At 32.8% G+C, this 11,709-nt stretch overlaps 2 protein-coding genes across 2 annotated transcripts; one reads left to right on the forward strand and one right to left on the reverse strand.

Moving 5' to 3' along the window:
- Nucleotides 1-457: 457 nt before the first annotated feature.
- On the reverse strand, nucleotides 458-1,292 carry LOC123920713 (15.7 kDa heat shock protein, peroxisomal). The gene is made up of 2 exons (XM_045973019.1): nucleotides 1,000-1,292; nucleotides 458-883 (listed from the first exon to the last, which is right to left on the reverse strand). The coding sequence occupies exons 1-2, from the start codon at nucleotides 1,139-1,141 to the stop codon at nucleotides 597-599; spliced, it is 429 nt and encodes a 142-aa protein (XP_045828975.1). The 5' UTR covers nucleotides 1,142-1,292; the 3' UTR covers nucleotides 458-596.
- A 3,043-nt stretch (nucleotides 1,293-4,335) lies between these two features.
- On the forward strand, nucleotides 4,336-11,004 carry LOC123920707. Its single transcript, XM_045973011.1, has 11 exons — nucleotides 4,336-4,743; nucleotides 5,514-6,488; nucleotides 6,872-7,099; nucleotides 7,509-7,738; nucleotides 7,841-8,137; nucleotides 8,276-8,380; nucleotides 8,559-8,684; nucleotides 8,766-9,002; nucleotides 9,324-9,504; nucleotides 9,586-9,705; nucleotides 10,224-11,004. Exons 1-11 carry the CDS (start codon nucleotides 4,726-4,728, stop codon nucleotides 10,710-10,712), a joined length of 3,006 nt encoding a protein of 1,001 aa, XP_045828967.1. The 5' UTR covers nucleotides 4,336-4,725; the 3' UTR covers nucleotides 10,713-11,004.
- Nucleotides 11,005-11,709: the final 705 nt, after the last annotated feature.

The following is an 11,709-nucleotide window of genomic DNA, read 5'->3' on the forward strand; positions in this document are numbered from 1 at the left end:
ATAATATTTTTCTCCTCTTTATGAAAATATGAATTTTAAGAGAGACACACCGCTCGTATACGACCGTTCATGACAATTTTTTCTCAATTGTTAACTCGAGACCCGACACACCCGACCGAGTGCTTCCATATGTTGGTGATGATTATGTCAATTTCGAGTCAGGTTGCGGGTTAGTGCTCAACCATAAGAAAAATATCCTTAAACCACTTCACTTACTACTTCCCTACATCTATAACCCGCCAAATATAGAATAACCATCTATCACCCGCCCCCGCCAGAACCAATAATGCAAACCACGTGAAATACACACACAGATACCAGTTTAACACTATCAATCAATAAGAGATGACTTATGAATTATGATCCTTATCAAATACCTAAATATCATGTTATTATATCAGCTTTTCAAATAGTCCACATAATACCCAAATGATAGCTAGCTTAGCTTATACAAAAGTTATATAAACAAGTCTTATTAATATTAATCACATATTCATTATTCATCACAATATGCAATTGTTTACATCATAGGATACATCTTTATTTTTTTTCTCTCCATTCCCAATCATATCAACACAATTATAATCATCCAAATCTTAAAGCCTACTAGTGATATTAATGTTTCGAACTTTAGGTGATTTTGGTGCTGCATCTTTAGGAACAACAACAGTAAGAACACCATTTTCAACATGTGCCTTAATCTGATCAAATTTCACATTCTCAGGCAATTCAATCATCCTTGAGAAATCCCCATTTCCAGTCCCTCTTTCAGCTACATGCCAAACACTATCCTTTCCAAAATTCTCCTCTTTCCCACTTTCTCCTCTCACATGCAAAATATTCCCCTCCTCAATCTGCACTTTTATCTCATCTTTGCTCAATCCTATCCAAATGACCCATCAACAAAAACAAAGCTATAATCAATTCTAATCCATAAAAAGATTATATTTTTACAATAAAACATAGAATCATAACTCAAGAATCCATTTGGGTCATTACCTGGAAAGTTGAATTTGAGGATATGAGAAGTTGGGGATTCAATCCAATCCAAGAGTGGTGTTGAGGCAGAGTATTCTCTAAAAATTGGACGATGACCCAAGAAAAAGGGTCTAAAAGGGTATCCAAAGATAGTGTCAGCCATTGATTTAATAATGTTCTAGCTAGTATATGTGAACTTGATTTGATGTATATAATGTTGTAGTGATATAATTTATGATGAGACACTCCAGAATGTTCTTTGATTTTATCCCATGTTCTTCATTAATCATGCTTCTAGGTTCTTCTGGATTCTGGTTATGAAACGTAACGTGATAAACTTCGATTATTGGGTTTAATTTCTATAGGCCCATACATTTTTGGCCTAGTTAGTAGTTACATGCAATGACTATATTTGTTAAAAAATAAGGAATGACTGATAAATTATCTTATGAGCATATAAAAATAACCGATGACTCTTAAATTATTTTATGAGCTTATAGCGGATATGTTATGAAGCGTGAGTACTCCTAAAATGATGAAGTACTCGTACCAGCTACGCACTAGTACCGGGTACATGTATGGTACTAGTTGGGTACCTACAAATCCAAATTCATTTTTATTTGGTTGATTTCGAGCGGTGGATACAACAAAAATATGCAGGTGGTACAAAAATAGCATAAAATATTTTAATTTTTTTATTACATATTAATAATTTATCTTGCTTTTTTGATGAAAATAGTTGAGGAGATAGATATATTCACTCAAAACATAATTATTACTTTGATATTTTGTATTCCGTACCAGTACCCGCACCTGTATTGGGTATCATACTCGTACCTAGGCAACATGATAGAGTTTGTAGTGATTGGTAAAATTAGTTGTTGAACTAGCTTATAATTAGTATGAAATGACATAAAAACAAAATATTTAATTTTTTCATGTATGTTGATATGATTAAAATTGGAAGAAAATATGTTAAGCTATAAGCTCAAAAGCTAATTGAAATAACATTTGAAAAATAAGCTATAAAGAAAAAAAAAGAAGAAACTATAAACTCATAGTGAAAAAACAGTTACCAAACGGAGCTTATATGTTTCCTTGAAAATTAAAAAAAATTATAAGTTTCAATTATACTCTTACCTTTAATTTTAAGTCAAATACATCTCGAGGTTAGAGGGATGATACCTAAGCCCATTTTTTTTTGGTCTAATTTCTAATTTTTTTCATAATTTATTTTTATAGTGATTTATTTTTGAAATTTAAGTACAGGGATTGATAAAAAAAAATGATGTGATTGCATAGGCTAAGTACTTAAGTCTAAAAAGAAGGTAAATAAAAAAGAATAAAGTAGTTTAAATAAATTTTTTAATTATTTTTTTAACATTAAAACAAAATATAAAACATGATTAAAGTGAGTTTACTTATTTATCAATGCCCACCAAATCAATATCAAACTTTACTAAAAGCATATTTAATTAAAACTATATAAATTTAACGAACCCACCTATTAGAGTTGATATGATAAGAAATATAAGACTTTTTTTTTGACAGAAAGAAATATAAGACATAATAAGCTATGATTACTATCTTTTTGTTTGACAACTATATATCTTATTTAAAGTGATTCCTACAAAAGTAATTGTTTTCTTTAGGACATTTCTTTTGGCAAATTAGGGTATTTCTGTACACAATTATATATGTTTGTGAAGACTAATAATTATGTGAAAATTTATGCGGAAATTGTTCTGTTTGAGAGTTCGAAAGTGGGAAATTTTTTCACACAAAGATGAGAACGGATATGGAGGAGAAATTTTTTAAAAATTGTCTGCCACTAAAAAAAAGATCTATTACAAAAATTGTCACATTTCAACATATATTTTATCATACGAGATCAAATCAACAATCAAGTTGTTTATAGATCTAAGTATCTATCATTTATATCTTACTACATTGACAAATTACTAGTTTCTTGCTTCTTTAATTGCCCTGTGTTGTTCCTGCTAGAAATTAAGATTGTGATACTTAGCTAGAAGATGCTCTAGGTCCAAGTCTTAGAATAGGTAATTATGTGAAGAAAATTAAAGTGATACCTCAACCCATTAATCCAAATACCTGCCTTGGCAAGAAAGACTCGCAAGTAGCGAAGCATGTCTCACGTGGCCCGAATATCAGGAAAAGGTGATATCCTTCGACTAAGTTCGAGTTCGAGCCCATTCTTATGGAGTGGCGATTTCCGCCTGTTAACCAGTATGGGCCTCTTGCCATCTAAATGGGCTTGACCCAAGTAAAAGGAAATACCTCGGTCCAACGGGCGATTTGAGAATTCGCCCAATACACCCTCTTTTCATTTGCAACTTATTTTTGGGCCCGGTACTAAGCTCTTAAGCTTCTACTACGTACCAATTTATTTTATCATGGATGTATGGTGTATATGCATGAATAATTGCATGGTTAGCGTTTCCTTAATCTTTAAGCTTTGATTAAGTAACTATATTTGATGAAAAAGAAAGTATCCAAAAAGTTGAAAGACGCATATACCAAGCATGATAAACAAAGCAAAATTATTATTGAACTTTACAGAAACAAATGAATAATAAAATAGTTACTAGTACTACTTTCCTTTGTAAATTAAAGGCAAGATACATTAAATAACACAACTTTGTAAAGTGGAGAGGAAAACAGCTAGAATCTCTTGACTCAATTCTTTTCTTTTCCTCTTTCCATTTTGTATTCAAATACAAATACTCCTTCTTTGCACATTCTTTTTGGTATCCTCCTCAAGGTTCAAAGTCCTTCTTTTTTGAATGTAAGAAAAGATAAAGAAAGATAAAAAAGAACAATAGGAAGCAAAAGCAAAAACCCATAGAGGTGGATGTCCATATGGTGATAATTGATCAGTGGGAATGCCACTAAGTGTCACAACTTAATTTAATTTATTTACCTGCACGTAAAAGATACGGGCAAAAAAGAAATATGTCAATATATCTATATATTACTTAATCGCAAGAGAAAAAAAAGTAAAATTCGTTACAGTCTAATGATTTGACTGTGAGAAAATTTGATTTTTAAATTAGAACAATTTTTTATATAAAAATTAACGTAATAAGCCATTAGGTTTAGTCTAATTATCAGATATTTTGATATTATGCATTAACTTCTGAGTTCGATCCTCGGTTTCCTTATACAAAATACATAAACTAGCATAGTAACTTACCCTGTCGCCTACAAATCTTGCTTAAGAAAGCAAGGAGAATAACAAGTATGGCTACTCCCGCTAATAACCCAATGATTAATGCAAATTTCTTTTCACCTTCTTTATCCGATTTTCCTGCAAGCCATCCAACAAAATGAGTCAGGTAATCGGGTCCGGTTATTATACATAAACAAATACTTATGCACGCTGCATAAGTCCAGCCCACTAGCCGAGCCCAACACGCCTAGCCCAACCCATTCCTTCCTACAACGGCTTCCCACTAACGACGTTAACTCCAAAAGTAACGGTTATCTCGCAACTAACATTTTTCTGTCCAAAACCAACAACAATCGTTCATCATCACCATCGCCGGAATCAACATCATCACCGGAAGCTACATTCATCATCACCGTCACTGAAATCTACAATCATTTCCATCAGAGTTCACTCCTTCATCATCACCGTCACCGAAATCAATCTTCAAAACCAAATACTGTTGATTTCTTACACGCAAGTAAAGGATCATCATCAACGATTCACTTCCAAAAAGCAAAATGAAGAAAACGACACAGGTTTGAACTTCCCTAATGCTTTTGCAAGTGTAACTGTTAGTTGGAAAATGCTTTTGTTTTGTTTGGAAAGAAATTGCATTGGTGTAACCTAAATTCCAATTTGGGGAAAATCATAATCTGAAATGGTTTTGTTTAGTTTGGTTGTTTTGAAAAAGAATTGATGAAACTAAAAGTAGAGATGATTTTGTTTAGTTTGGTTGTTTTGAAAAAGAATTGATCAGTGTCTCTTTGTGATAATTGGTTGCTTTGAAAAAGTATAATTGTACACTTTTAGTGTATCTGAAACCAAAGTAGCCCTCTTATGGTTTACATGAAAGAATTCTTACTAGTTTATGTAGTGATATGAAAAAATAGAGATGGTTTTGTTTAGTTTGGTTGTTTTGAAAAAGAATTGATCAGTGTCTCTTTGTGATAATTGGTTGCTTTGAAAAAATATAATTGTACACTTTTAGTGTATCTGAAACCAAAGTAGCCCTCTTGTGGTTTCCATGAAAGAATTCTTACTAGTTTATGTAGTGATATGAAAAAAGTAGAGATGATTTTGTTTAGTTTGGTTGTTTTGAAAAAGAATTGATCAGTGTCTCTTTGTGATAATTGGTTGCTTTGAAAAAGTATAATTGTACACTTTTAGTGTATCTGAAACCAAAGTAGCCCTCTTGTGGTTTCCATGAGAGAATTTTTACTAGTTTATGTAGTGATATGAAAAAAGTAGAGAATTTAACTTATTATCTGCCATGTGAAACCATACTTACTAGTTTCCTTTGATCCAGGTGAAAAAATCAAAGAACGTACAGGAATTGCCATCCTTCAGTATCGGGCTGACACCGTCAGATGAGGATAAAAGGAATGACACCGATTCATCATCCAGTGGTGGTCAAAAAAATAAGCGAAAAACAGGAGCTGCAAAAGGTAATGAAAAGAAGAATAAAAAAAAGAAGGAACATACAAAGGGTGATGAAAGCATTGCTTCTCGTGGTCGTAATAAGAAACCACAAATAGAGGCACAAGATTCCGATGAGACAAGTTCGGATGATGAAAATGAAAGGAATGGTAAGAAAGTTTCTTGTGCTGTTGAAAATGTGAAACAAGATATGGTGAAGAAAGATTCTGATGCAGATGCAAGACTGAGACATAAGATGAGTGTACCTAAGGTCTATGACCTTATGCATTCAGTACATGTCAAAAAAAGGAGAGACGAAATAATTGACCAACTAAACAACTGTGGCTTTGGAGGGATGCTACATATCTGTAACTGGACAAGGATCCACACCTTTTTTATCGATTGGGTTGTCAGAAGATTTGAAAAGGAACATATGTGGATAAGATTGAGCGATACGGAGGTCCTAGAGTTGAAAGAGGATGATGTGCATAGAGTCTATGAACTTCCAATGGCTGGAAAGAAGATAGACACTAATCTTTGCTCTGATGGAGCAATTAGAAGGCTAAGGAAGGAATTGGGATTGACTGGAGATTATTCTCCAGTTGTGAAGGTTGCTGAATTAGAAAGGATACTGAAGACTACAGAAAAACCTAAAACATGGGTGAAGGGTATAATTTGTTTCATCATTCATAACATTTTGTGCCCGACTAATAAAGGCAATGTGTCACTGCAGTATGCAGATATTTTAGAAGATCCAGCCGGTGTATCTTCATATAACTGGTGCTCACATGTTCTAGACTATATGAAAAAAGGCCTGCAATCTCCAGGAGTTTTAAATCCATTAGCAGATTTCCACTTCCTAATGGTAATGATGTCCACTCAATGATTTGAATTAAAAGTCAATTTTACAAACACATACTTATTCATATTTTATCCAACACAATCTTATAACTGAAACCATGAGTGTGGTTTAATGGTTTCTCTAGTTTTATATCTGAAACCAAAATAGTCCTCTTATGGTTTCCAATAAATATTCATATTTCATATCTCATTTATGTCTTTTATTCTTAATACAATCAACACATACTTGTCACATGCATATTTATTCATTTACTTTTGAGCATGTCTTTCATTTGAGCAATATTTATACATTCAACACATACTTGCCTTCATTCCTATATGTATATTCCTTTTGAATTGAATGTGTCATGTTTCCCAATTTGAGGCAATATTAACTAATTGTTGCAGATTAACTACATGGATAAAATGGGGAAACGAAGCCCATTTTTGACGGGCAAATACAAGCGGCCATCCCTTCGTGATTGGGATGTCAAGGCGGCAAACCAGGAACTTGCCAAGATCCATGATATCATGGGGCTTGAAAATGGATTGACAGCTGGGGTAACAAGTCTGTACAGACCCGCAGAAGGTCCGCTTGTACTGTGTTTTGATGCAGACACATGCCCACTGTCTAAGGTAAATGTTATTGCTCTTATGTTTGGATTATTTAGTTTAAGTTTTTATCGATATTTGTATACCAAATCCTATTTAATGGTGGAAATCGTGAATTATCGATACGCATGTACCGTCTTTTCTTTTCGAATCCTAATTTAACATAAACTTATTATAACTGAGACCAAAAGTGTGTCTTAATGGTTTCACTTGTGTTGTGTCTGAAACCACAATAGCCCTCTTATGGTTTCCAACAAAATATTCATATTAAATTTAACATAAAATATTATAACTGCAACATAAATTGTATCTTAATGGTTTCACTTGTGTTGTGTCTGAAACCAAAATAGCCCTCTTATGGTTTCCAACAAAATATTCATATTAAATTTAACATAAAAATTATAACTGAAACCATAAGTGATTGTCCTTGCAGGCAGAAATGTATCTTAATCACTGTAGGTCTTGTATAAATATCTATACTAGATCCGCAACAACATTGGAACGACGAATAGCTGAGGCAACTGTCGGAACTTCTGGGAAAAAAGATGCAGTCCCAGAAGAAACAAAAACTGACAAGGACAATCCAATGGAAGCCCAGGCTGAAAGTGAAAAGAATAACAGTTCCAATAAAGACAATGATGCAGACAAGCACAATGATGAAGGGTACTGCATTTAGTCAATACCGCTTTGTCAAAAATCAATGTTGAAGCATTAGTTTAACTTTTTTATGTCAAGTGCTAAAACAAATCACATCAATGGTTTCAGGTTGAATAATGACAATGATGCAGAAGATGAGATCAATGCCAAAAGCATTGATGAAGATGACAACGATGAAAAGGATGAGATCAATGCCGTGATAATTGATGAGGATGACAATGATGAAGAAGATGAGATCATTACCAAGATGATTGATGATTCAGTTAAGGCAGCAACCAAAATCATTGATGATTCAGTGAAGCTGACAATGACACCGGAAACAAACAATGTTGGACTCACATTAACACAGGAAACTATCATCAAGTTTCCGGAGTTTTTTGATGGGGCTGAAGCTTCAAACGCAGGGTAAGCAATGAATATGTATGATGTCTCTATTTAAAGGAAACATATTAGTTTAACATCTTAAACAATAACTTTAAAAGTGTTTGCCAATAGTTTTGATATGTGATTTCTGACAAACAAAATGATGTTTAATGGTTTCAGGTTCGATAAAAATCATTCAGTGTCACAAGGAACAGATTCAGTTACACAGGAAACTATCTCCAAGTTTCCAGAATTGTTTGATGGGGCTGAAGCTTCATATGCAGAGTAAAAATGAATATATATGATGTCTTTTAATGGTTTTTATTTGTGATTCTTATAATAACTTTGAAGATATTTAAAGGCAATATATTAATCTAACATCTTAAACCATAACTTTAAAAGCGTTTATCAATGGTTTTGATATGCGATGTTTGAAAACTAAAATCATTTTTAATGGTTTCAGGTTGAATAACGATGATTTAGTGAAAAAAGATTCAGTGCCACAGGAAACAGATTCTGAGCTAGTGTTGGTACCACATGCGATGCATCAGGAGAACCCTACAAAATCTGACTCGAATGTAGTCATAAAGTAAGAATCAAACAGTGTGATAATTGTAATATTATTTGAATTTTGCAAAAATTAACACTATTATGTAATATTATTTCACAGTGCAATTCCATTAAAGTCAATACAGCCAGATGAAATAATTGACTTGGACAATGTCACTCCAAAGAAAAGAAAAAAGCATAATATGCTTTATTCTGATAATACATATCCTGAGCGTCGACGGGCGGTGAAGAAATCGAAATACCTTGCAAGCCCATATGATGACGCTGTCCACAAGTCTGCTGCAACGGAGTTGCAGAAAAAATTATCAACATATGCTTGGAACCCGGAGCTTGATGAGTAAGTGAAAATGGTTGTTTTATTTGGTTTTTAAGCTGTTGTTTTGAACAAAATTATTATCTAGGCTGTTTGTGAATTCAAAACCATTTTTCGCAATGAATGGTTTCCAAGAAGTTTCCCTACAGTAGTAAAAAGTTGAACATGATATTTCTCAATTATTAGTATTCTTAAATGGGTGAAACCATTACTAATATTAAATGGTTTCAAGATGTTATACACTGAAACCATTGGTAATTGGTAAATGGTTTCAAGATCTTTGGTTAAGATTGTTCTAGTAGTTTGTTTGCTTATCCTAAATACTTATACTTAATTATTGTATAGGGATCACATTATGTACTGCTCAGACAACAAGGCTCATTTGTATTCTCTACAAAGGGCTGACTTCTGGACCCTTCAAAAAGATGAATGGGTATCATGCTTTGTCATAAACAGTTGGGTTAATTGTTTAAATTGGAATCAGCAGGACAACATGACAAGACTAGTGACACCATTGGTTAATTATGTATGTATTATATCCCTTTAATATTAACAATTTCAATACTTTTACATAATCTTATTGATTTTACTCATTTTATATAACCAGTTTGACATGGAAAGAATGCCTCCTGTAACTAAATCAATTGCGCACTGGAGATTCGTTGACAGACTGAAAAATTTTAAGTACATGGATTGGAAGGCCATTGACCCTACAAAGCTAGAATACGTAAGTAAATCAATTTTGTACTGTTTGGTTAATTTGTTAATACATTAAGTATAAATGCATAATCAGTAATCTGCATGTTGGGAGACCATCCTTTAGTAGGTTTCAACTAATGCTATTTCAATACAAGTGTATATATATAACTGAAACCATTTATCAAGAGTAATGGTTTCAGTGTGCAAATTAATGAAACCATTTATCAAGAATAATGGTTTCAGTGTAAAAATCCATCATAGGCTAATAACAATTTGACTTTTTTATGTATACATTGTTGAGTCTCTAACATGTGAGTTGGTGTATGAAGAAAGAATCTAACTTTCACATTGTTGAAAATCAGTAATCTACATAATCTATCATTGTTTCTGGATTTGTACACTGAAACCATTACTCTTGTAAAATGGTTTCATTAATTTGTAATATGTTTGATATGATGATTTAAGTATGATAAATTTAGTTTAGTAATATGATTTTAGACATCGTTTTATTTTAATTTTAATAATATGTTTGACATGATGGAACAGATCATGACACCAGCAATAGCTGGCAATCCAGGAAGCCATTATGTCTGCTTTGTCGTCAATTTTAAAAGCCACAAATTTGAATTCCTAAACAGCTTGACGGGGGGAGGAGAGAAATTGCAGTTACCAAATGGTGAACCTAGCTTATACAAACAGATGTTTGATGTTTGGCTGAATGAGGTGGAAGCATTTGTGACAGAATTATATAAGTTATGGAAAATCAAAATGCCTTTCCAATTCACCACATTCAATTGGGATACACCAAAGGTGCCTACTCAAGTTGATTCAGACAATTGTGGAGTGTTTTGCATGAAGTTTCTTGATGAATGGGGTGGTGAAATGCAATCTTTCAAAGGTTGGTCCAAACTTAGGAAACATGGGGACAATGGAAAGATTGCAAAAATTATGGATCTCCGCATTGATCTATGTTCAGCTATATTAACCAACTCTAGCAATTCCAGAAAAGAACAAGTCCTGAAGGATGCAACTTGATGGTTTTTTTTTTTGACAAAGAAGCAACTTGATGGTTAAGCACTACAATTTGTAAAATGGTTTGATGCTTCTCTGTAAAATGGTTAGAAACCATTAGTGGTATTAAATGGTTTCAAGCTGTTGTACAAAGAAACCATTTGGCAACAGGGTTTAGGATGTTTTAAACATTTTAATATTTGTTTACATAACATTTTAGTTTTAATGGATTTTACTTTGTATGGTAAAATGTAGTTGTTTATGTTGATGCTATGATTAACTTCTTATTTAAACTTTATGGTATCCGGAGCGTTGTCGACGAAGTAGATACACTTCTTATTTAAAACGTAATGATTCCAGCATTCAACTAATCAATCTCTGCGTTATTCGTACCATATAATATACACAAATGACAGTGTAGTTTGTAAACCATTCTGCCCAATGAATGGTTCCATACAGTTATCCTACAAAACCATTTGATGTACTTAATGGTTGCAGACAATTATTTGGAAGCTGTGATGTAATTTAGAGTATGTCATTGAGCAATATGAAACAAGCTAAGATTAATGGGTAAAAGTTAATTAGTGGAACGTCAAGTTTTTTTAAGATTAGTTTAAACAAGTGTGTTGAATAGACTCATTGATTCATTGAATTTGATTTATGAATCAAATAAGTCAAATTTGAGCTAAACTTAAATTATATATAGTTCAATTAGTTTGATTCACGAGTTAGCTCGATTATATATGTACTAGTGTATCAGACTGTATTCTTCCTCCTTGGGTGTGTCTTCTGTCTTAATTTATTTAATCTTCTTTGGCCTACGAAACCATTCTGCCCAATGAATGGTTCCAGACAGTTGGCCTACGAAACCATTTGATGTACTTAATGGTTGCAGACAACTATTAGCAATATAACCATTATATTAGGAAGCTGTGATGTAACTTACAGTATGTCATTGAACAATAAAATTTAAAAGTAACATAATAATCAAATATCTCTTAGCAATAAACTTATAGTATGG

Source organism: Trifolium pratense, linkage group LG4 (genome assembly GCF_020283565.1).
Source record: "Trifolium pratense cultivar HEN17-A07 linkage group LG4, ARS_RC_1.1, whole genome shotgun sequence".
NCBI classification, from domain to species: Eukaryota; Viridiplantae; Streptophyta; class Magnoliopsida; order Fabales; family Fabaceae; genus Trifolium; species Trifolium pratense.